Source organism: Athene noctua, chromosome 1 (genome assembly GCF_965140245.1).
Source record: "Athene noctua chromosome 1, bAthNoc1.hap1.1, whole genome shotgun sequence".
Taxonomy (NCBI): Eukaryota; Metazoa; Chordata; class Aves; order Strigiformes; family Strigidae; genus Athene; species Athene noctua.
In genome coordinates, this window is record NC_134037.1 from 105800377 (window position 1) to 105827786 (window position 27410).

A 27410-nucleotide genomic window follows, 5' to 3' on the forward strand; every position below is an offset into this window, starting at 1 on the left:
CCAATGCCTAAATGACATTCATCAAATAATTTCCTAATGAAATGTATTAGAAACCACTTAGAAAAAAACATATCTGTCTAATTTCCCAGAACAGACTAGAGGCTTAATTTTGTTCTCAGCTACACTGGAGTAATTCTAGAATAACTTAATTGATGACATTGAATTACTCAAATTCTCACAGCAGCATATCTGGAAGGTGAATTTGTTTGTGGGGACAACGGATTAAGAGGACTCAAGGTGCAAGATTTAAGCCCCAAATCTCCATCTGACTTAGAGCTGATGTCTTGCTTCCTTAGCACAGTGCTGAGGTTTGGGCAGTGGCCACTGAAACAGATTTTTCCTGTAATTTGATTATTTTGTGGGTATTGTGTACAGATATCCAGCTACAAATACAGAGTAGCCCTGAAGTTGCTCTAAAGTACAACAGTGATGGGATGGAGGACAAGTCAGACCAAAGAGTCTCAAAAGACTCCTTGGCAGCTGCTTTCCCAGCGGCACAAGCAGGGCACAGCTTGCAGTCCAACCCATGTCTTAAATGAGTTCCCAATGTACTGTCATTGTTATTAGCCAGGGTTAGATAGAAGGCTTCTAAGCAGGCAAGCTTTATAATACACTGCTGAATTATAAGATCAACCTCCAGTGAAATAACATTTGCAAAAAAAACCCACAGAGACAGAATTCCAAGAAAAATCATCTCTCTCCTTCCTTGTACAGAGAAAACTAAAGTTTCTGTACATCATCACTAGAACAGCAGTGGTCACAGACACATTTTTATTTTAAGGTATCAAGGACATTTTCCTTTCAGGAAAAATGGTTATAGATCAGTTAAAACTAAATCATTAAAGATGTCTATCAACTGGAAAGGATAAACACATCTGTCTGGAAAAGGCATGAAAATTAATGGATATTTTTACATTTGTACAGGCTTAGACGTAATCATTTTTTTTGTAGCACAATATAGTCTTTGTCTTTGGAGCACAATGAAAAGTACTGCAAGCTCCCGGTTAAAGGCAGGTTCCACAAGAGGGAACATAACTTTGAATCTAGTCTGTCCTACATTTCATATGCACTTTTGGGTCATAAAAATCTCATTTATATATCCTGCTCCTCTATTCTTCACATCTCTCTTCTATAACATGACTGTATAAACTAATATACAAAAACTATTTGTAAGACCTATGCCAGGATGGAGTCTATGGGTCTCAAGAGATCCTTTATTGTTCACATCTTGTCCTATAGATTTGGAAGTTAAGGTCTTTGTTGTATTCATATAGGTTTTCAGTTTCAGAAAGTCTATTAAATAAACCTATTCTACATCTATTTTTCTATTTTTAGTGAACCCCAAACCTGCCATACTTTATTTTTTGCCACCCAGAAGTTCATCAGCTAGATCTTTAACTTTGAAGAAGTGCAGAGGGCAAACCAATATACAAGAGCAAACTAGGAAGCATAAAAAAGTCTAATAATTTTCCATTAAAAGATCTCATGACAGCCATGTTATGGAAACTGCTCCCTAGAACAAGAGACAGCATACTATATAACAGTTGTGGACTGCATTTGCTTGCTGGTAGTGCTAAAGTGACCAAAATCTACAACAAATTTTGTCCATATTTGGACTGGAATAAAATGCTACATTGCTGCATAGACATGATGAGAAACCAGTATTATCTCTCAAAATGCACCAGGTCATCAATAAATAACTTGTATTAGAGGAAATACCAGCAAAATAAGCAAGAAAAGCCAGTCTTCATCTTTTTCAGAAGCAGAAGATACTCATTGCTGCAACTATCACACAGGTTTAGACACAATATCCTGAGGGGATTTAAGGTCATCTTCCTAAGGTAGATTACAGTCTAATACAGAGATCACCTTGTGGATGCTTTGCTTCTCTTTTAAAGCTGCAGACACCGTTTCTCTTCACTTTCACAACCATAAGGCTCTGGAGCAGCTACAAGAGTTCATTTGGAAACACTTTATTAGGAAACTATGTAGGGTACTGTTATCTACTGTTTCATGCAGATAACAGTTGGAAATGAGATTTTCGAGCAGCATGATACCTACCAGCTACCCACAGCCCACCTTGCAGAACTTCTCAGATCATATGATGAAAATCCCTGGACAGGTCAGTGGTCTAAGTTGCTTCTATGTCTCCTAGAGTTCTTGTCTCTCAGGTACATGTACAAGCAGAGTTCTCATTTGGAACTCCCATTTTCTCCATCTTAAGAGTAATAGCTTCTTCTGCACATGAGAATAATAGCTTCCTTTGTACATGCAGATTATATGTCCACAAAAAAAACCCCACAAACAAAAGTACATCAGGGGTTGCAATAAAGGTATATATATAAGCTAATAGAAGCAGTCAGAGCTGGAAAAATAAGGGACACAATGAAACACTTCCTGACACAGGTGCTTGCCCAGCCAGGAACCCATTAGCACCTTGTCACAAAAGCCCCTAAGCACACAAAAATATGAATTTGGAAGTCATAAAAAACAATGGACATACACAATTAAGCGACCAATGAAAACCTGTCGTCTTCTCTCCCTCTTTGGAACATAGCCAGAAACGACTGGTGGGAAGGAAAAGATAATTTGGAAATACATCAACCTCAACTTTTAATGTTTACTGGTAGGGAAAAAAAAAAAAAAAAAAAAAAAGACAACATGTAGCAAAGGATGGGAGAGAGAAAAGAGTGGTTTGTGGCAATATCTCCATTAATTTTATGAGACTTATGAAACCTGAAGCCTGGTAGTGACTGCTGATTTAGCAGGATCTAGGGGCAAACGTACTGAGCATCTTCCGGCATTTCCATACAGAGCAAGTTACAAGCCATCTGCCAAAGAATCAACATCTCTACCTTCACAGTCTCCCACATCAGTTGTCTCAGCTTCCCCTAGCTCACTGCATCTGCTGCAGCTACTGCTACCGTTGACTGAGTATGTTTTCTGTACCTTGGTTTTCCTACTCCTCCACTTCAGTCACTCCTCAACAAAATCCCAAGTCTTCCACCTTCAAATCCAAAGCTCCACCACAGCATAAAAACTACTTACATCTTGGCTGTCAAACTTGACACGTAGTGAGCTTAAAGCTTTAGTCTAACTAAAAATATGCTCTGCTGGGCTTCTGGAGTCAAACTTCTCTGGTCATAGCTCATAACCTTTGTCTTCAATATCTATTCAAAATCTGTTTATCCTTTCTAGGATTCTACCAGTCCACCCATGTGTAACTTCATAACATAAGCCTTTAATTATGAAAAAGAAAAAAGCCTGCATGAGAAATCAACACACCCACTGTTACCAGCACACCTCTCCCTACCTTGTTTGTCTTGATTATACATACTTCGGTGGGAAACTGTTTATTATCACCAATTATGGAGCAACTCTGTCCTCACTGCAGAGCCTCATCATATTAGAGATTGCATAAGTACTGTAAAATCAGGCAGTCCTTCATGTAAAGATTTTTTGGCAAGTTCACCCTGGAGAGGACTCTCCTGGTATGTGCTGCCCAAGACACCTGGAACCCCTTTGTCGTTCACCATAAAACAAACAGGGGAAGAACCTCAAGAGAAAACATACATCTAAAAGTAAATGTCAAACACACTTAGAAACACTTTTTGACATAGATTTTAAAGTAAAAGTTGGACCATCTCAGTGATTTTCACAGTTTCTTTCCTTACGTTGTTCATTGCACGGTCGCTGCAAAGCACAAAAAGACTTGGAAAACAGCTCTGACAGGCACTTGGAAATGCCCCTGTTTTCAGGGCTTAAGAGAATTAAGGGCCTGACTCTTCCACTAGCACAAATCAGAAATAAATACAAGGAGTCACCTGACATAATGGTGCTGTAAAACACATATGCAGCCAAGATGTGCTTGCTTCAGTGGAATAACTTCAGTAACACGTGCGGATTGACACGCAAATAAACCTCTTGAAATTGCACCAAGAGAGGTGGGGAGAGAAAGACAATCTTGATTAAAATTTTTTGAAGGACACTACTATGAGCTGTTTAGTTATGATCAGTTCAACATAAATTATCATATAACCCATTTTCAATGAGAATGCAATAGGAGCTAAATTTTACACTGATTTAGAGCTTATGAAGATTCCACTTCAAACCCTGGTTGTTTCACAAGTCCAGGTCAGTGCAGAATTTCGGTTTGTTTTCTTTCGTTAAATAGTTATAATTGTTCATTCGGGGTGAAAGGTCATAGATATAGCAAGAAAATTACTTCTAAAAAAAAAATTATCATCCCATGTAAGGAAAAGATTATTCCCCTGCGCAAAGTCAAAGCCCGTGTTGTTTGCCCCGAACTGACTACAACAATGACATCATTTCAAAGATGATGATGTAGATTTTGAAAAGAAATATGGTAATACAGGTTACGTCTGAAATATTTCTCTTATATTTACAGATTCTGGATTCCTCTTTTCAGACAAAAAGCCTCTACACCTGCATCAAGTCCTCATTTAGTCTGGCAGTCTGCAAAGAACAGGCAGTGGCCTACCTTAGACAATAATGAAAAAATGTATTTTTCTCTTCCTTTTCTAACGTGCTTCAGAGACACTGTGAAATCACCTGCTAAAAAGGCAGACTCCAGCAGACTCCACGTTCTGGTCACAGTTGCAATATATAGCCTGAGAAATCGCAGAAATTTTGATTTATTTGTACTAGTGTAAATGAGATCAAAGTCAAAGCTCAGAGATGAGACTGTATGACAAGTCTAGCAACTTGCAAAAGTGATTATTAAAAAGCTATCCCATACAAAACAACAGTCACACGTGGGGATTCAGATTTTTGAAGATACTTGGGGTTTGTTTGTAGGTTTGAGGTTTTTTTTAATTATTATTACATGTCATTAATCTGTTTGGACATTATCTCCCTTTAATTTTGCTTGTTGCTTTTATTAGTGTATTTCAAGATATCGACAAAGTATCTCTCTTCTTTTGTATTAGCTCTGCTCATGCAAGCCTTAGAGCTCAGACTTGTGTGATTAATAGCTCTGCCAGCAATTCTTATTTAAAAACTATTCCTATTTTATCTCTTTTTGCCCTGTCCCTGATTTTCCTCTACTCTGTGCAGAACACTCACTGCCAGCATCTTCATGCAACCCAAAACTTTGCAATTTTACTTGTCGCTATACCTTTTCCACTTGAAGGTGGTCCTGTCGATTTTGTTTGACTGGATAATAACTAAGCAACTTAAAAGCACAATCCTACAAGTAGCTGAGTGCCCACTATTGATGTAAGAGGAAAGCAGTAATTTAGCACCTCTGAAAGAGCTCAGCACCTTGCAGGATGGTATCAGTGCGTTTCTGCTTGCTAAGCTATGATTTGCCTATGCCTCTGTTTCTCACTCAGAAGTTAGAATTACTTTCTAGTCTTGGATTTGAAGAAAACAAAGACATTTAAACAAGATCACACAGGATCTATCACTGAGCAGGCAACACAGATTCCTTATTGCAAGCCTCCCAAGCGAGCACTGGAAGTGTAAGTTATATTCTCAAAATTATTTTGTCATCCCCCTGACAATTTCATTTTTTAATTTTTTTTTTATTTTTTACTATCTAGTGCTTCTCAATTCTGTTTAGGCAGCCATGTCTTCTCAATATCTCATTCAGGTATAGCATGGAAAAGTCTAACAACCCTGGGCTGGCAGCCAAGCTTGCCAGTGACTGACGCTCGCTTAACTGAGCAAAGATTTGCTCTGCTCCAAGCAGGAACCTGACTACACAAGGACCAGCAGTGACAGCGAGGGTGTAGGCTTGCATCCTAACAATGCTGTTTCCAGCTTGTGCTCAGGCAAGTGGAACCAGCACTTAAGCTGAATGCTAAAAGGCTTCAATCTTCTGCTTCTTTCCAATTCACCTCCTGTATAAACCCAGGACTTTTTAGTAAGAGCGGCACGTTAGGGTAGTTACATCGCTAATCCGGGCATAATTTTAAGCTCAATGAAAGGCGATTTAAATGTTGGAGGAGGGGGAAAGCAAAGGGAAGCACAGAAGAGAAGAGGTGGAGAGGAATGAATTGCTTAGAATACATTTTTAAAAATGTATTCTTGCCAGTAAATGATAGAAATAAATCAGCAGTATGAAGTCACTGGTAGCTGGATTTAAAACAGAGTTTATGACCATTTGCTAAGGGGCCAACATAAAGCATAAGCAAAACTAATAAAAATATAGCTTCCACGAGCAATGATAATGTTAAGCTGTTGGAACAAATTCTTTGACTTAAGCAAAATTATACTTCTCCAAACAGACTACAGATGAATTTAAAAAAATCTCTGCCCCAAAGGTTTTACTGTCTAACCAGTCAATGACTGGGGGGCAGTAACAAACAAAAATGTGTAAGTAAAATCTGTTTCCAGCAGAAATATGCAGATATCTGTATCTCCCTGCCTTACTTGAAAAAAAAGAAAAAAAAAAATCTCATTTTCCATGGAGAGCAACTGAAGAATTACAGCGTTCGTGTAATCAATTCCATGATTATTAACAATTGCCTCCCCAGTCTCTCTTTTTTTTTTTTTTATTTTTAAATTTTTTTAAACTGAGGATACTTTTTGTTAAATAGTGGTAATTAAAAGAAGTAAAATGCTCTTGTGGTACTTCAGTTTGGATCCAGGTGGACTAGAGAGAAAAGTCAGAGTTGGTCTCATCCATACAATTTCAACAACATTCACACAGTTTTGGAATCTAGTTTCTGATGCTTTTCAGTCTTTGAGAAGTTGCTAATCATGACCCCATTTATCAAACATACTAGCAACTTATTGGTCAAAGAACACAACCTTTATGTATCCAGTGGCCTGATGTTGGGTTTGACATGCAAGAAACACTGTACCAAGCTGTAAACAGCAATCAAGTTAGCCCAGCCGGTGGACTGAGATAACCCCTTAAACTTTTCATCTCTTTAAGACTTTATTTTACATTTCAATTAGGTCACAAGCAAAATCCATTTGGCCATGTCAATCCACAGATGACATAGCTTGATCATAAAAATCATCACAGAGCTAAGTACAATTGGTAATCTCAATAGCAGGCAAAGATGCTTTAAATTAGAAACATGTGGGTGGGTTATGCATCTCTACTATCTGTCTTTAATAATCCGTCCGCTAAGTATTTTTTTTAATAGTTTATTCTTAAGTGAACATAAAAGTGAAAATAAAAATAGCCCAACTAAGGTATACTAAGAAATAAACATTAGTGGGAATGGGCAGGAAAAACAAGAGTGGAAGGGAAGCCTTCTCAAAGAAAGGCTTTACAGTCCACAAACATCTAAGAGATCCTGTGGCCAGATAACTGCTTTGTCTTTCAGGAGACAGAAAACCAAAGATCACTGAAAACTTTGGCACCGTTAACATTGAAATGGCTTTTTTTTTTTTTTTTTCCTCCTCCTTCCTCTCTCGGAGTTTTTGAACCTGGATCTTATAATTGAAAGCCAGTGGATTAAGCATAACACATCAAACCACTGTTAACACCCAGTCTCCCGCAAGGCTGAATCCTAACAACTCTGTTTTCTGCCTACAGTATGTGCAAGCAAGTGGAACCACCACATGCACTGCATGCTAAAGGCCACAGCCTTTGTCTTCTCCAAGTTCTGTCTATTTCAGAGGCTAACATGCTGCAATTAGTCTAATTAATGTGAAACAATGAGCTGTGTTACCACTTATCAAATTGATTGTTCCCCTATCAAAACAAAACAGGCTGGCTTTTTGATGTAATTTCAAGAGATGATTTGAAATGTCATGTTGCTGCAAGCCAATTACCTTATGACTGGAGTCACGGTCAACAGAATACATAATTAGCACGAGTTTGGGAAGGCTGCTTACTGCTAGTATGCTAATTAACTGTCTTTTGTCATAAAACAAAAAGGTTGTAGCTAGGGTTGTGAAATAGGTCTTTTTTATTTACATTTCTTCGTGCTTATCAACGTGAGGCATGACAATGCAAAAGAATGGAAAATTTTAATTCCACTACTTCAAATTAATACAGAGCCACAAGGTCAGATGTGGTGTTGGACTACAAGCAACGTTCAACTCTTCCATGTGTGACACGCGGGCCGCACCCTCTTCCTAAAGCGTGGTAAAATTAAGCATCAAGTGAATCTCACACCAAAGAGTCACCAAGTAGCACCTACAAAACAATTAACAGGCACATGTTGGGTACCAGATGCTCCTTTCCACAAAGGAGGAGAGTACCTGTGATAGCCCAAGTGTGCCGGGTTGCTGTCTTGCCAACCCCAAACTGCTTCACCGCACCTCTTCAAAAGCACCCTCCAGAAAGGTAAACTCCAAACAAATGACATTATTACTTCTGCTTCAGCATGGTGCTCAAACAACACTTAACAAGGGCATGCAGGATAGCAAACGAACGCTGCCTGTAGGTAAAAAGCTTCATAACTCAGCTGCTGCCACCTCCTCTCCATCGCCTCATTTGTGTGATAAATTTTGTATTCCTCAGGCGTTTGTTAAAGAGCTGATCCTGCACAGCACTGGGTGCCCTCTATACCTATAAGTTTCAGGGGAAGCTGAGGAGCTCATTACTTTGCAGGATAAAGATCTACCAGAAAGAATCTGAACTTAAAAGCTGGCTGTCAGCGGCTCCTGCTCTGCCCTCTCTCATTCCGGCACTGTTCCACGCGCCGCCACGCCGTCACGCGAGGGAAATGAAGGACAGAAATTAGCTTAGTGAATCATCACTAATTCCTACCAATTTAAATTCTGGTTTTCTTTTTCCTGCCTATAATTCAGCACTTTATCTAAGGTTTTGCTTGGCCTGAGTGACTCCCGAGAGCAAGGTCTAGAATCGCTGGAAGTTTTAATGATGTTGTTTCACTAACAGCTGCTGACTTACGAATCCTCCTATTTGTTGTAAAAATGATTTTGTTTCTTTGTACACACTTGGTTTGAACCACTATAGAGATAATTCTCACGCTTCTTGATAGCCCTTAAAAGCAAGAGAGATGTGTAAATCACTCTCTTATAGAGAGGAGAAATAAGTGTTCAAAACCTAGATCAAAAAGTTGTCAAGCTTGCCTTTCCCAAAGACTTCGTTTAAATTCAGACCTGGTCTACTCCACGTTCACAAGAAGAATTATAAGGTTTCAAGTCCAGAAATGACAGAGTGGATCACCTTTAAAATGATAATATGAAATCAGTAGGTATTCCTAAGTTATTTTCCTGATTTGTCTCTTCCAATCTGAGCTGAACTCTAAGTGTAATAAAATTAGGTATGCGTGCAGGAAGGCTGCATTTTTATCTTAAATTATGAAACCTATAACGAACAGGAAAACACTCATTTCTTCTGGTGCTGTCATTTACTAGAATCAACATCATCCTTCCTGTCTTTATTCAGCAGAGAAAACAAAGCTAATCCCAATTTCTAAAGAGCTAGCTAATAAAGGAGTCAAGGGATCATTAGTCTAATTAACTCATTCCTGTTTTCAGTTTACATTTCATTATGCAATTACACTCTTTGAAATGTCAATTTTTAAATACCATAGAAAACTGTTTAACATATAGATATTATGTTCAACAAATCTAGGGACATATAGAACAGTTACTCAATATTAGTAAATTAATGGCATCCAGATATGCAGCTAAACATCTCCCAGTTAAAGTTTTGTCGTAATATACATTTATTGATACAAAAATCAGAGACATATTTCAGTGACACTTGGCCTCTTGCTTTACGATGGTGCTTTTGTAATACTCAGGTAAGACGTCCTTGCATCCACTTTTGGTAATCAGACCATTTCAATCTGAAGAAAAATAAATCAGGATACTAAACTACAATTTACTGTCAGGTTTTGGGTTCTTTTTTCTTCTTTTTATTGGGTGTCTTTCTATAGTTTAATATAATGAGTCACTTATTGTAATAAAATCAATTTAAAAATTGACTTAATGATTCATTTACTGTCTTTTAAGTCAATTCTAAAATAAATGCACTTCTGTTAAATTGATGGTAACTTCTGTAACCAGCTGTTAGGAAACAATCAACCTGAGTTAACAGTGCAGGCTTGTACTGCTACACTTGTACAGACAAGTTTTATAAAACAACTAAATCCCTGATATAGATGAAATATTATATAATAATATGTGTGTGCACACAAAAGCAAATAGGAAGAGAGAAAGCGTGTAGGCATGCACATAAACACACATTTGCCAGTGTGTATCTCTGAACCTCTCACATGTGCTGGCTGTGTACTTGCTGGGGAGCAAACAGCTTTTGCTTAACATACGATCCAGTCAATCACTAAACATGTGTAACTCTAGACATGACTTGTCCCCAAGCTTCTGTTGGATTAAATTAGACATATATCATAAACTACTTGACCACAGCCTGAAGTACGGAGATGTTTTGTCAATGTGCCTCTCTGTAGTGAAATGTCTGCAGGAGTTTGGGATACTAACAATAAAGATGGGCATGACTGGCACTATCTCCTTGTAACCTCTTTTCCAAATGCCCCATGATGAGATGCCCCCTCTTACAAATTTGCACAGTACATACACCAACTATCATCTCAGTAGTTGACAGAATCAGGCTACATGTGCCAGAGTACACTCACAATGTTCCTCCAGTGAAAATGTCAGACATCGTGATTCCTTTGTATGTATTTTAAGGGATGCTAATCATTGCTTGTGCTGACTCCAACTCACAGGCAAAATGAAGACAGACACATTGAAATGGGAACGAAGCATGACAGCAGCTCTTACATAAATGTGATCCAGGCATCAATTATATCTGCTACATCATGGGCCCAGTTATTAGTCATGCTGGATAACAGGTAAAAGAGATCTGATCCTTATGTACATGTGAGTCTTTTCTTGAGAGTCCAAGATTCACCAAACCACTTTTTAAAACTTTTTGTCATCTGGCCCTTACCTACAGCAAAAAGCTTACTAGTTAATTCCATGGTTATTTTAATTTCTGAAAACTGGAATTTGGTCTTCTGAATAGCCTGGACCTGGTGAGACCTCTACAGCATCTCTACAACATCTTCTAATTGTGACAATACACTAACATAAGTTTAGCTCTTTTGTGCTACAGATACTGGAGAAATGAGGAAAAGTTTGTTTTACTATCCACCTATTCATCTATCAGAAAAAGAAGTCCTTGTCGATCCCTAGCAAACAGAACATGTGACTAGATATCCCACTGGCAGAAGGAAACCACACAGCTATTCATGATCAGTGTTCTCATGCAGCTGTCTTTGCATTTTGGGAGGTAGAAGGGTTCAGTTTTAGGCACTCAAGTTTGCAAAGTTTGTCTGAGAATATGAGCTTATGTTAGAAATCTCTTATTGGTGAAACACATGACTCCATCTCAGGATGAGACATATATTAAGAGATATTTATTCAAAATTTGAAATTGAGGGGAAATTTGAACAGTGGCAACCATTCACAGAGATCATATGTCACAGAATCTGTGCAATGTGCTTCTGAGATAATAGTACAAGACCCCAGATCTGCAGGAAGCAGAGAGAATGATACCGTTCTGTTTTCTGTCACTAGCAATAATACACTTGAGCAAAAGAAGCGCCTTTAAAGAGATGTAAAGGAGGACCACGAGTGCAGTACATGGATTATTTTTAATGGTTTAACAGGGATTAAATCATATCCATTAATTAATGTATTTTGAGAAGGCTAACATATTTGTTAAAAACATAATACATATATCTCTGCTTTAGGAGGACTGAATCTGGATAGGAACTGTGGCTAACAAGGTACCTGATAATGCTCCTGCAATAAGAGGTGAGAATTAGCTCTCATCAATTCATGGTTTTAGTGTTTTCTAGAATCACAGGCTGACCCAACGTGGTGTAACAGGACATGGCATACCAGAATGCATCACAACGTCTTCAGAATCATAAAAGCAAACAAATGCTTAACAACTAAACTTCCCTACAGCCCCTGGTACGGAGTCTGGTATTCTTGGTCAGACACTGTCTTAGCTTTATCATCAACATGTTATACCTCCTGTTGGTTGTTCAATGACTATTTTCTCTCACCTATTTTCTAAACCAGCCAAAGCAGGTCAGTGCATCTTCATTTAAAAACAAAAGCACAGAATGCTGCTTAAGGCTTTGACTTACTCGGGTCTTTTATTTTCTTTCCCTCCATGTGTTTCCACCTGGTATCACCCAAATCTAGCATTGCCAAGAGATGACCAAGGCAATTAGGAGAGACACAGTTATTTTAGCAAGTCCATTAAAAAAGAAAAAATAAATTAGTTATTTGGACTTGAAACAAGCCTGAAACACTAGAGCAAAAGCAAATACAAAAGCAGGAGCTACAGCACCGTATGCCCCATCTAACAAGGTGTTGAGCACCGAAGCCCAGGGGACTCCTGGTGCTCTCACTGTGAAGATTAGACAAGAGCACTCGCACAGGACACAGCGGGAATATGAAGGGACATGAAGTGAGCAATCCCAGCAGACAGCCTGTTGAAATGTCAGTCAGGCACTCTGCCTCCACCACCTTTCACAGAGCTAAACATCTCTTTATGTCAGAACAAATTGGGCAATCCTCAAATCTTTTTTTCCTCTCCCCTGACTTCAATGCGACAACGAGCGCCAGGAAGGAGAGCGGGAGGAGAGTGAGAGGGAGCTTGCAGAGACAGTTCAGTTCAGTTCACATGAAAGCGTCCTGACATGCTACAAGACTGAATACTGATATTGGCAACTCTTACAATCTTATAAGAGAGGCAGGAGCAGCAGCAGCTGGTGTGTTACAGACCTTCCTCCTTTCCAATTACGCTGCGTGGCTGTTCCTTTCCCAAGCATCCCGCAATGTCCTTTGAAAATAAACTCCTGGGCTTGATCAAAGGCCACGAAAGCAAACACTTCGTTTCCTTATTTACAAGCATATTTACTTCTGTCATCTCTTTGTTGTTTCTACTCTTACCTTCCCTCATTAGTCCATTAAGTAGGTCTAATTTTAACCGGGGTCTAGAACAGTGCTCAAATGGAGACCGGTGAGTGACCACAATCCTACTTCAGACAATTTGGTTTCACTTGCAAAATTCTGTACTGGGTGTTTAGTTGGGCTTTTTGAATACAAAACCATACACAGAAGTTATTTTTGCACATTAACAATAATGTTAAAGTCTCTAATCATCCACTGATGTCCGTGAATGTTAGAGAGGTCTTAGTATGACTGTATAGAGATACAAGAATTACTTTCATTGATTTTTTAAAAATTTGATTCAACACATGAAACATTGCCTTAAAAATGATCAGAAAATTTTCATTCTTAAAAAAAAAAAAAAAAAAAAAAATCAAAGGAAAACAGAAAACCTAACCCAGCCAAGATGAAGAACTCTGTGAAAGCAATGGAGCACATGCCTTCAAGAAAAGCAAGATTAATCTGCTAGTTCACCCTTAGGTTATAAAGGTGCAAATAATAAAATTTCTTCTAAAATAAGTACCTACCCCCCCCCCCCCCATAAAAAACCCCAGCAAAAAAACCCAAACAACTGTGATTTTAAAAAATGCAAAGTGAATATTTAATAAGAGTATATAATTAATTGGTGACTGTGATGCCTGGCCACCTACTCATTAGATCATGTTTATTGCAAGCATGATAACAGTATTTTCTAAAAGTTGTCAAAGAGTTCTAACATTAATTGATTATAGTTAAAGATCAGATGCATTACATTACAATTTCAAGTTTCTATTTATGACATCAGGTAGGTAAATGTATGTGTGTGTATGGCACATACCATTTACTGCCCATTACCACCAAGAAAAGAAGCCCATACTAGAATAAACTGTGCAGCATTTCTGGCATTCGTTAAAGGAAGAAAGCTTTATAAGAAAAAAGAAATACCACTGATTTTTACAGGTGTTTAATAAAGATAAGCTGAAAAAAGGGTTCCTATTTTAAGCTTGGTGATAGCTAAAAATGCATTCAAATATGTTCAAAAGCAATCTGAAGCCTCCTAAAAATGGCTGTTTAAAAGTATTCAAGAAAACAGTAAAAATGCAAATAATATTTGTCACATTATTGTAGGATATGGGACAAAAATGCTCATAAATTCAAAGAACCCTGCTGAGGCAAACTGCATTTCATTTAAATATGACATTATTTGGGAGTCATTAAAACAGGAATAATGTTTATCGGTTGCATTGTAAAGGTTAGTATGAAAAAACAGCAAAAGTTTCCTCATAGTAGAATGAGTAGTGCAAGGGACTGTGAGCACAACACCCTTAATTTTAGTTGTAGCTGTGTCATGGGAAATAAAAAGACAATGTAATTGATAATTCACTACTGTAGAAAATACTACAGCAAAAATAATGAGGAAGCACCAGTATTCTCAAGAATCTTGGTGCAATATTCTAACATCCTTCACACACATTACAAGGAGACTGATTTTTAAAAAATAAAATAAAAAGGGTGTCAACAATGACTGCTGACTTTCCACTGAGAAATGTTTCAATCTTGAGAACCAAAAAAAGTATACAGTGCCTTGTGGTTGCTACAAAATATATACAACTTCCCTCATCCTTCATTCAAACATCCTTCGTGATTTTTTTTAATATGGAAATATAAAACCACCTAATGGGACTCTAATAGGCTACACAGATGTGGGCTGATATGTTGGTTTTAATATAAGGAGCCTAACTCTCACAATTAAAATCATCTAACCTTGCTGAAGAGAGATGTTTTCTAGCTACAGCCATGAAGAATCTTCTGCAACTGGAGTTGAGAAGCTTTCATTTACATAGACTTGCATGTCTGTCTGTATTCACTTCTAAAAGCATAGTGAAATAATGCTAAAAGACCCCCAAAACTCTGGAGTTGCCATTCTGAACCTCAAACTGTTCCCTGCAGTCAATCAGCGTCATTAATTGCTGGTTATTTGTACATGGAAATCAAGATGTAGATGTACGCAGAGGCCTTGATTAAGCAGGCATTTAGTCAGTGGCTTGACTATTGTGAGTAGCTTTTGGAGACGCAATCAAATTAAGCATCCCATTAAACATTTGATGTAGGTAAATCAGCTCCTGGGTCTTAAAATTTGATCCATCTTGCTTTCCTCCATCTATTAGATTCATTTGTATTTGTAAAAATCAATCATGCGCTTGTCTTAGTCTTGTCTTAATTCTGTCAATGAATTTAAACACATCACATACAGCACTTTCATGTAGTTTAAACTCAGCTATGAAGACCCATTACAGTTCCGAGTTACAATAATTGTGCACCACACCCCGCTGAATGGTGGCTTGCCTGGAAATGATGCCAGTCACCTGAACACATGTTGCGTCTTCTGATATGTATCGAGCCGTGCAGTCTGAAGGGATGGGGAAAGGGGCTGGGGTGTTAGACTGCGTCTTACTAACAAGACAAAAGTCCCTCAGACACGCATACGTGGCCCGCTGAGTCAGCGCTGCTGATGCCATCTTTGTTGGCAGCTGTGGCTGAGCAGGGTTTTGGGGAGGACCCAGAAAATGCTTGCCAGCCAGGCACTACTCACCTCGCACCTTCAGTCAGAGCTCAACAGTACTACTATTCAAAATATGTTTCTACTAAACGGTGGGGGTTTTTTTGGTGGTAGTACAGTCTGCACCACTATGTTGACCCACCTCTCAGACAAGATGTGTGGCCTTTCCCAAGGCTGTTCTGAATAGACCAGAAAAATGCCAGCAGGCTTCTGCTGAACACCTCCCCAACTGGCCCCGCTCTGCATTGTGCCACATGGTATGTCATGTCTCGAAATCTTCATGTGGTCTATACCAATTTGTATTCGCGTTATTTTCTTTGAGCTTGAAATTGATTTGTGATGTTCTCTCTGAAGGCTCACAATTTACATAATTTGCCATTATTCCTGCATCTCACACTACTCCACATTGTGGGCTAAATTCTTCACCACGGAAGCAGGCAGACATGGGCTTAACTTTAAGCACAAGAGGTCCTATGAGACATCTCTGCTACTTCTCACATGCTGTACTTAAGCATACACTTATTTACTTTGTCGTGCAATAGCCTATACCTAACATAGCTTCTTGGAGCTATTAAAAGTGGACACACAATAAATGCAAGTAGGATTTGGTTTACTGTCTCCACAGATTTGCGCTAATATACCAGCATCTCAAGACATCGCTTCATTTTCATAACAAGGAGGAGATTTAATTTCTTCAGATTTGTGTAAAAAGCAATTTAGAAACTTTGCAACAATGATATTGCTTCCCATAAATGCCAAATTGGTAAAAACATCATAAGAGGCAAACGCAGCACACTCACAATATCGTTTTTTCTATCTTAAGTACCAGCATTATTCAAAGACATTATACTGCTAAGTATCCAAATAATTCATTCATTTTAAGGATCGAAAGCATAATATTATTTTGTTAAATTAAGCTCTCTCTTTTCCAAATCCCTCATTTCCACTTAAATATAAAGGGAGGGAATAAAGGCATCTGAAATGCATCTGTGCATGAGGCTTTTATTCTTAGTTTTCAAGCTTTGTTCTGCTCTGGTCGGGGTGTGCACTTGCCTTCTCGCTGAGTACCAAAACACAAAAATAATTGTGATAATAATTGCAATTCCTTGTCTTGGATCATAAAATGAGCCTCAGGTATCATCATCTCATTCCTGCCTTCCATTGCTAGCAGGTAGGAGGAAGCTGGCAAGGGAAAATATCAGTTACCTTTAACTTACTGGCACCACTGTAATACAGTATCTCCAGTTAAAAAGAAATTATAATATGTGAAAGTGACTGTTTAAAATGATAGCAAAGATCAAGAGTTCTGACTATAGTAGGCTGGGGGGTGAGGCAGACAGCCTGATTTTAAGCACACCCTATTAATTGATGAACATCAGGACTTTGTGGTCATTTAACACTCCCTATAAATGAAGACTTGATAACAGCTATTGATCTCAGTTTTCCTGGAAGAGTATCCCTGGGCTCAGCAATGAGCAGTTTTGCTTCTCTCAGTTCATAAATACAAGAATAGAGCCATTGCTCAAATGCCACCCTAACTGCTGAAAATGAAATAAAAGTAAAATTTCAGTGCAGTGTGGAAGTAATACAGGTGTATTTCCACAGGGTTTTTTGAGTAGATAGCCCAAGGTTAATATAATCTCAAATTTCCTTATGGGAAATACAAAATTGCCACAGCTGACCCCAGCTATCATTTGAAAATATTTTCTTAGTAAACATCTACTCAAACCACAGAAATATATAAGTTACTGTCCTTATTTATTGATTGATCTTCCTTGTGTTACCATGGAACTTGAATACCTCTGAACATTAATGAATTCAGCCTAACAACATACAAGATGGGACTACGGGCATCTCTGCTGCCCAGGCAAGGAGCTGAGGCAGGGAATGGGAAGTGCTGGGTTGTTGCATTCCCAACGCAACTGTGTCACAAGAAACAGCTCAAAACAGCTATGGTCTGTCCTGTTTTATTCTTTTGTCATGCAAAAATTTTCCCCATTTCCTTCTTTCTACTTTTTCTCCCTAGAGCTCTGCTATTGGCTGGTCAAATCAAAAGCTGGTTTTAAAACTTTCTGTGATGCTGCCAGAAGTGCCTATATCACTGATATTTACACATGATTTAAACAGGGAAAATTAATCCCCTCTCCTTCTTTTCATTCCCCCTTCCCCAAAATCAGAAAAACAATCTCTACATCTCCTGACCCCCAGTTCAGATTAAACCTGGATGTCAAAGAAGAGACCTAGAAATAGGTGCATGTCCCTTCCAACATGGATTTAAGGAGAAGCTACACAAGTAGATGAACTGTTGAACTCAGTCCTCTGTCTTAAAAATACATTTCATTGGGATCGTTAATGCACGATATAAGTACCCAAAAGATGTAACAGAATTCTGAAAAATGAATTAAGGACGTATTGCCATCTCCAGCAAAATAATAAAAGTAGAGAGATTAAGAGGCAAGCATATCTTTTTGAATTGTAAAATAGGTTTATAGGTCTTCTAATAACAACTTTTACTCAAACCTTACATAAATAGGCTTATATGATACAAATATTATGTGGGCTATGTGGAAACTACAAGGTCCCTAATCATGTTTAGGGATTACTTGACAGAACAGAGACATTTCATTCCTATTGGACCTAGGGATTACAGCAAAGAAACATCTAATATTCCATTTTTTAATTTCATGCATTTTTTATTTACCTTTAATGATGCTGTATATATTCATCATCCTGAAATATTAAAACAGTATGAAAAAAGTAATAAATTGGTGGAAAATTTAGGGAATGGGAATGCAACAGCACGCAAATCATACACTATCAAGTGCTTGATACACATTTAAAATTACTGCCTAGTACAGCAAAGCCAAATTCCTGGCAGATTTCTGAAGCGCAAAGTCACAATAAGAAGATCAGCAGAACAGACTGAAATAATAGAATATTCATCCCCCTAATCCATATGCAATTCTTTAGGGCTTTTTTTTAACAATGCATATGAGGTCTGACTGTATTCAGGATTTAAATAAGTTGTCTCTCTCTCTCCTCTCTCTCTCTCACACACACACACACTCACTCTGTTTTTGTTAAAAAAAGTATATACAGTTATCATTTCTGCTCTACTGCACCCACATTGACAAGGTTAGCACATCCCCTCACACCTCGGATGAAACAATAGCATTTTAAACAACAAAAAGTGTTAAAAGAAATACATTTATGCATACCACTGAAACCTCCTGAAACAGCTTTGTTGGAAGGAGGGGGTCCAGTTTGCCCAGGAAAGGGATTTTTTTTCTTTAATTTTTTTTAACCCTTTCCTACTTAATTCTAAATAATTACTAGTTAAAGTAATTTCACATTTAGTTACTAGCAATAAAATTTTGAAACGAGTATTAAATCTTTGAGATCATGCCTTTCTCTTAAGGGAGATGTAATTTTAGATCTAGTATTGTATAAAGGGACAGAGACCTACAGACAAATAAATCATCACTCAAAAGACAGATGCTGATGATAATAATGATACATGTAGAAAATGTGCGTGAGGACGGGTGATGGGGAGGTGTAGTATAAAACTTCCATCGCCATGCATGAGATTACTGAATTGCTTTCAAGTAGTGCAAAGCCACAGCTGAGTTATAGGTGTTCCTCCAAACAGGAGTATGAAGAAATTCATACCCTATCATACAGACATACAAAGCCTGAAGTTGAGATCAAGCAGGTTTTACCCAGGCTTAACTCTTTGATTAGGCTGCAGAATATGAACACCACAGACAGCTGATATAAGATAAATGTACCCAAACGTAAGACATTTGCGACAGTAATATTGATACACGTGGACTTGCTAAATAAAGGTGCCTATATGTGATAATTATGATGGCCACATGCAGAAAGCAGCTTTCGCAACCATCACGACAGTTCTTGTCACAACTCTGTTATAGTGAGGCAAAGGAGCACTGAGACAGGTGATGGTACAGGGAAAGCCATCTGCTAAGTGAGAAAGAGCAGCCACATCCTGTCAAAACCTGAATACCCAAATGTAGCTACATGCTATTTGTAGTAACAGGTCTCATGAGAAATGGCCCAGGGTGTAGACTGCTGCTGAGCATTTACCAGGACTTTGGGTTTCTACCTGGTGAGGGCCATGCTGAGCTAACCCCCTTCAAATCATGCTCATGTGTTTTTAGCCAAACTGCGGTACCAGGTGACATCACTATTCAAATTGCAAGGTTACTGTTTTAATTCGATACAGACAAAACACACAATATAAAACATATTTCATGAGAGATATTCTTTTGGGGAAGAAACCTGCTTTTCTTTGGTAAGAACCTGCTATGATTTATGTGGTTGTGACAGCAGTACCTGCCCATATTGTGATGCCCATCTATTGGCACAGACTCCAAACTTATTGGTGCTTAATGCTTACAGGTATCTAATTATTACTGATGGATGGGGGGGGTGTGGGGTTGGGGGGGATCATAACCATACCAAAACCAGCTGGAACAGTCCAGCAACAACAGGGCTAGAATACACCCATCCTGTTTGCATAATTTGCAAAAAAAGAAGCATTCTTAGAAAGGATTTGATCTGTACTAGTGAAAAAGGTGTTACGTTGTATAAGGAAATAAAAGACGAATATCAAATTCTGCTACAAAATATGATGAATAAACAAGATCTATTAATGCATACTGAACTTTGGAGAAAAACTCTTGATAGATGCCCCACAGAACTGCATTGGATCAAATCTGAATCTCAAAGGCAATTGTGGTAGCAGCTTTGCTGCTAACATACCATGATTTTAAAAGACAGGGCAGTTAAGCAAAAGTACAAAGTACCATTTCATTTTTTGGGGGGGAGGGGGGAAAAAAAGAAAATGCTATAGAAGGAAGCAGGGATTTATTAAAGAGGAATAAAGACCACCCGGTGAAAATTAGGGTATGCCTGAAATACACGAGTGCTACTCTTCCTTCCTTTATCCATTATTTTACAAGACATAACACATGCCTATATGAGTCTTTACTTTAGTGAAGACAACTATTTGTGACAGAGAATGCTAGAAAAGAACAGGACATCTGCCCAAATTTCAGAACTTTTTTCCAAAGCACAGAGCTCTTAAAGCTTTTCTACAAGTATTTCTAAATATGGTAAATGCTTTCTAATGCACACAAGGAATATTTTGTTTCCTTGTACTTATTCAGAGAAATAGTTCAACCATCTTCTTTAAAAAGTTTCTAAGCAAGCAACACGAGACATATATTTGGAATATGAAAGTTTAATCCTACTCATTAAAACATGACAAACTTATAATTAATAGAGAATGGAGTCAATAATGAGAACATCCTTCAATGTAATGATGTTGGTACTATCAGCTTGTAATATGGGAATACATTATAGAAAGTGAAATATAATATGGAAAATTACAAGTAAGTTTAAATAAATAAAAAAGAACAGTCTGAAAGTTCTTACTTGGGTCCAATCTTTAAAATACAGATTTTTAAATCCTCAAAAGCTACATTTTCCCGGTCATCAAGTGAGATAATACATTATGTTGTTTTCCTGTGATGAGGAATAATTCAAGGTCTTACATTGCCTGATTAATCTCACAACCAATATTTAGAAAAGGTTTCTCTTTGAGCTAATCAAACTTGACAAAAGCAATCTTCAAACTATGCCACATTCACTGATTTGTAAGATCTCAAACTTGTGTTTTATTAAATGCAGTTTAAATTAGCAACAGCTCTAAATCCACCTCTTTATGACACTGCCTGAATCTCACAGACAGTACATGAGGGACGTAAAAAGAAAACACATCCAGATCAAAATTGTTAGGACAAACTTTTTTCAAATCAAGAACACCATTTTAAGATAGCACCCATCTACATCCCTATGGTTCTCATTACGGTGCATTTTGGGAGATAGTTGCTGATGGTATTCAGTTTACTTTTTCTTCTGGAGCTAACTGCCTCGACCTTACTGGATAAGGTATGTCCAGTGATTCCTCCAAATGATGCTTATTTCTTCATACATATTAAAGAGGAAAATTTTCAATATACAATTTTACTACATTCCTAGGCTTTCAGTATCACAACAGTGTCACTAGGTTAAAGGACATTACTCCAGAAGAGCAATGTTGTGATGGTACAGCTGTTGCCATGAGGACAACTGATAGAGAAGAACTACAACACGGACTAGTAAGGAATACTGTGGAGAAGCATGTAAATACCATCCCAATCTCCGCCTTCACCACCAACTAATGTTGGTAGTTTCCCTTCTTTCTGCGAGTGGTCCTAAGTGTGCGAACAGAATTTTCCCATGGTTTGAGAATGTGTTTAAACTTGGTTGCCTGACTCCCAGCACTAAAAGATATTCCCAAGTTAGCACAGCTGAGCAGGAGAATGAAAAATATGGGATAGATGTAAGTATTAATTCTCTAGTGCAAATATCCCATAAGGAAAACAGGCCTCCAGCTTATTCTTCCTCTCAAGTCATACTTAAGTTCTGGATAAATAGGTTTCTAAGCTACTGACTCCCCTCTATTTCCTTATGGTTGTGTACAACAGAGAGACTGTGTTTCAACATAGGCAATGTCTACCATCAAATGACATCATATAATACAATACTCCATTAACCAAGACTCACATGTACTAGAAGTTGCTAGTGCAAATCTTGTTCAGATCCAAGGAAGGATATCCAAATAAGGGGTAACACACTGACTTGGAAGACTATCAGTGAATTTCTCTGTTTGTTTATATAAATGGGCCAATGCTTTTTAAAGCACTTCAGAGCACTTAACTAAAGCAAACAAGTACTTGAACTTTAAAGATCTAGCAAGAGAAGCCATTGACAAGTATGACTTCACTTAGTAAATCCTAATATCTTTGTGACCTTTCATTCCTACAGTCTCTTCATGAAGAGAAGCACAAGGTTCTCAACTCAACTCAGTTCTGCTGCAAGATACAGAGAGAGGTCAGCAATTGCCTAGCTCCCTTTTATTTATTTTTGTTAAAGAAAACTGCTTTATTTTTTCCTATACAGGGATCCTGGGCCCGCAGTAGTCTTTAGAAAGCAGTTTCTGATTTGGGAAGCTTATTGTCTCTCTTATTTGGCCTTTAAAGTAGGAATTTTCCATCTTACGAATCTCCTTTTCAACTCCTTGATATCCATGATAGCTAAACCTTGATTCGGGAACATAACGTTTAACCAAACACCATCCTATTAATTCCCAGCAGGTGAATAATGCTGTGGGAATAGCTTGCTATGCTCAGAAAAAGCGTGCCTTTGGTAAGTAGTCTGGTAACAGCACTAGTGTCACATGCATCTTTTGGGTCTCCATACTTATAATACACTCCCTAGCTACTGCATTAAGTACAATTACACCAGTATTTCCTGACCTAGATTGGTGTGAACTGATTCACATATACCTTTTTGCTGATAAATCAGCAACCAAATGAATACTCTGAAATATAATTCTATAGCTTTAGACAGTATATTTTTTTGAAACTTCGTGATTTCATGTGCGTCAAGTAACATACAACTTCATAGCTGGGCTCTGTCAAATCAGGTTTGCTGTATGCTCCGAGAAACTATGGATTTATGCATTTTGAGGAAAGGCAGTTTTCAGCAGGAGAATGCCACTGATGTGTGCCAGTCCAGCTCAAGTGTTAAGCTGTCCCTGAGAACCAAGAAGGTGGTGCTTAAAACAAGGTTTTCCATTCAGTAGCAGGTGCATTTCATTCCCTAAAATTCTGCAGCACATTTTGATTTTTATTTCTCTCCAAAGATATTTTTCATGCAGTCTGCATTACATGGCAGAAGAGAGGTGATACAATAAACCTTTACTTTAACCTGGTCGTTATCATCTCAGAGAAAGGAAATAAAGTATTTTTAAGCTATATTCTGGAGCTCATTAGCCACATTGGGATTTCAGTTTGTTAGTTTTAGGGGACATGTCACATGTTCTGAAAGTGGTACTGGCTGTTTGGGATTTGTACTCGCTCGTGTGGTAATGAACATTCTTGAAACCCTATTTGGCTAGAAAAAAAGATGCATTTGAAAAAATGAACTACTTGGTGCTAAAGCCTCAGTCTGTGCACAGTTCCTAAAAGAAAAAGCTTTGAAAAGTCTTCAAAATACCCTATAAGTTATAATTGGGTTTTAATGTATAAAATGGCTGAGTAATTTAAATGTTTGGAAAAGAAAACAGTCTTTCCTAGAGTTTATGAAGTGATAAGTCTATTTCTTAGAATGATTAACTATGAATCCTGATTTCAAACACAAGTGTCTACTAGCATATGCTCTCCACAGCTGAGATTGTAAAGATCCAGTTTTATCCGATTAATATTCGAGGGCCTGATTCTGACATTAAATCGCCATTTGCTGCCTCCTGCTTGAATGAGTGTTTTGGTTTCTGCAGAAATAATTTTACTTCCTACTCTTAAACAAAAAGTTAAATCAGGATTAAGCTCTGCTCGTAATACATTTTGATTTACTGAACGACATAAGTTAGATTTCTATGTACAGGATGCATATCATAACATTCCCACTGGAAACTGAAAAACCACCACCAAGCCCAGAAACCTAGTAACATTCAAGGATAATACAATACTCATTCACTTAAAGACAATTTTTTAGTAGTGAATGCATATTAAAAAAACAGATGCAGTAGAGCCAGGACAGCATAAAGCATGCTTTTGGGTAAGAATGCCCCACATAACATCCTATTTTAGAACAGTGATAAAACAAGACTATGACAAAAGAAAATGTAATTCAGTTTTGAACACTCTGTAAATAAGTAACAAAATCTAATTATTTAGAAAGACCTTCAAGAGCCCATGGCTTTGGTAGAAATTAATTAAAGGGTGAAATTAAAGAACAGAAGAAAAACTTAGACAAAATGAACTACTAGAGAAAAAGAGACAAAAGCAGTGAAAAGAAACAGATCGAGGGAAAGTACTGGTCTACTTTATTCTAATAATAGAGTCATCAACAGAATATCTGTATGCACTAACACCTAATTTGAGCATCCTGGATTCTGATCCTGATTTTCAGAGATGGCAACTACATATTAAAAAAAATACTTAAATTGCTCATTACTAGAAATAGATTGATTTGCATGAGAAAGGTGCAGAGTTAGATTCCCATTTAATTTACGAATATTAAGATCATAAAATGGTCTCAAAGTAAGTCCTAACTCTCAGGCTAACACTTTCCTCCTGTTGGTAACAGCACCATTGGCCCTGGGACCTGGGAAATAACACATACAGTGGTCGTCAGAAAGAGGCAGTTTGAGCGAGACCAGCAAATACTGAACAACGGTTTAGGAGATGAGCATGAGAACTTGCAATTCTGTTCAGTATTCAAAGACTAACAAATAGAGAAACATCCAAGTGGGAAACAGCATCAGCAATGAAAGGCCTGAGTTTATTTATGTCCATCTGAGCATCTGAAAACACAGGTCAGGGGCAAATAGCTCAACCCTGTCAGAAACTTGAGAAAGTTCAGTAGAAGTGGAAGGATCTGCTCATATGGAGCAACTTCCAAAGCTGTGGTTGTGCTCAACTTTTCTGTTTCTCATTAGATTTCCTCCCTTCAGCAAAACTTGCTGGTACACATGGTCACCTACTTTGTTGATTCTTAAGTATGTGATCACAGAATGACCAAAGAAACATGAGTTTACCCTGCTACAGAAGATAATTGCCAGACTAATCCAACATGGAGAACGTTGGGCACAAGAGAGGATGGCTGATATTCTGCAGTTAGCACATTCTGAAGTGCTTAGTGGGTTTAGGTTTTAAATTGTTTACTAAATACTAATTTTAGCCTGGGTTTGTTTTTTTCTTGTGAGTGGGGGTGAGTGGGTGGTGTTAAATTTAATATAAGCAAATCACCAAGGTATTAGAAAAACAGCAGCTAATTTACCTGCTGCTTCAGAGCATGGCTCAGGGATCTAAATTATTGTTTTCCCATACTTCCAGCTCTGTGCTAGACATTAGGCTGTCAGAAGTGTCTTCATCCCCTGAACACTACATATGAAAACTCTTATTTTTGTGTTCTAGCACTTTATCTAAGCACGGTTGCTTATACAGTTAAAAACCACCTTAGGGTTTTTCAAAACCATACTGAAGTATGGGATCACCCTTTGTTTTGAATGCAGGAATTTGTTTTACCCAAGACAACAGCTCATCAACTTGTAGGACCTTCAGCTACTAACCTCAGCTCTCATCTATAGGTGTTTAACACGTTTCCTTGTTTTAACTTACTGAACATTTACAGCAGCCAAAATGCATTTAATGTAACTAAAAATGCTGTCTCTGATCACCCAGTACTCTTGGAAAGTTCAAGAGCAGGACCAAAATTTGAAAGGCTGGTTTAAAGATTGTGAGCCATTGCTGTGTCTGAAGTGGTACACTTCAGGAGGTAAACCGCCCCCCCCACTGCTGGCTGTGGTCTCCCACCACCCCCGGCAGCTCCTGCGTGCTCATTCCACCAGAGAAATCTCAGAGGAGAGGGAGCGAACCCCCTTCGTGGACTCACCATCCTTTTCTAGTCACATTCACTACGCATTGCATTAGAAAATCGTAACGGTGTTAAAATATTTTGGCAGGATTTGTTATGGCCAGATCACTCACTTCCTTTGGGACACACAAAGCCTCCTCTGGCAATGAAACAGCCCAAATGTCAGCAAATCCTATAGAACAGAAAACGGTCTGTCAATGTAAAGCCTAAATGAATCTCCAATTAAACAAAACAAAACTGTATAACATAAAAATGCACATACAGAGAAAAGAAACAACCTAGAAATGTTCACTTTTTATTAAGGTGTTTTGCTTTTTTTTTTTCCCCACCCTCCAGAAACTTTTTAACAGCATTACAATGTATTCATCACAAGGCGCTATTAGAGCACAAGCTCACTCCAAGTGTTACCAATTCACGGACAGATTAGAGGGCACATTAATAACATAGTTAATATGAAGTGTTTAGAGCCTTTACGTCCGTGACAAATACGACTCAGCCAAATTTCCTGACCATTGAGGCCACGGAGGAACAATTTGGTAGATTTCATCAACAGTTCTAATTATGTTCCTGTCAAGTCGAGAACAAAGTAATCCATAACTGGGGGGCTGCTCAGAGACAGTGCCACGCGAGAGTAATTTATGCCCAAGACACAGGGCCCTCGCTGTAGTTAGTGTGCACAACGCTTGACTAACAAGTGGGTTCACAAAAAGGAATTTATTAGGGGAAACGCAGCCCTCCAGCTCCGAGCGGCTCGTCAGGTGCAGGCTTAGGAGGAGTTATGAGGCAAAGTCTTCTTGTTTACACAAGCATCTGAAGTCCATGCTGGCCTCACCAGGTTTTATAACACAGGATTTCAGCCCAAAGCATGGCACAGGCTTCTGCCGGAGCTAGGCGAGCCCACTGCAGAGGCCAAGGTGTGACCCAGTGCTTTTAAAAAAACATTGCAGTCCCGGGACGCCAGCAGCACCAACTCAGAGGCTGAGCGGTACCAATGCCCTTTTGTGATCCTATAAATAACACACTAATGAAAGATGCAAAGGGATTATTAGTAACAGTAGACTAAAACATCACAATACACAACACATTTCTTACCACAGCCTGACTGGGAAACGGGCTGAAAAAGGGAAGGGGAGTGGGGGCTAAACAGGGAAGAAGCTGTCATGTAATTTTGAGTCATTTTCCACTGTGATCTATATTGGGACACAGCTTCTACCCTTTCAAACAGGATCGTTTTATATATGACGCTCTTGCTGCATTTCACAAAAAGGTAGGAATGTCTCCCTAGTGCTAGGAGAAGTGCAAAGCCTGGCAGTGGTCATTCAGGACTGGTTACTTGCGTAAGTAGTAAGATGTTAAAGAAAGTAAAATGCTGCATTTCAAGTGTAATTGAGAACAGTATCTGGGAACAGGGAAAAATAACATTAGCAAAAAAAATAGATTCATGTGATAAATACAAAACAATAGGTTTTAA

At 38.2% G+C, this 27410-nt stretch overlaps 1 protein-coding gene across 9 annotated transcripts in view; it reads right to left on the reverse strand.

The window, feature by feature from the left end:
• The window catches only part of ESRRG (estrogen related receptor gamma), a 408336-nt gene that overhangs the window by 211790 nt on the left and 169136 nt on the right, over positions 1-27410 (reverse strand). For 4 of the 9 annotated variants that reach the window (XM_074897226.1, XM_074897227.1, XM_074897219.1 and 1 more), the window contains one exon: positions 26053-26111. The exons of 4 other annotated variants lie outside the window; for them this stretch is intronic. Coding sequence is in view for 2 of the 5 variants with exons in the window: in XM_074897219.1 (XP_074753320.1) it covers positions 26053-26111 (59 nt within the window). In the remaining 3 variants the exon portion in view is untranslated. Of the gene's footprint in view, positions 1-25957; positions 26112-27410 lie in introns of all 9 variants that reach the window. One more of the 9 variants, XM_074897222.1, reaches the window with a different exon arrangement.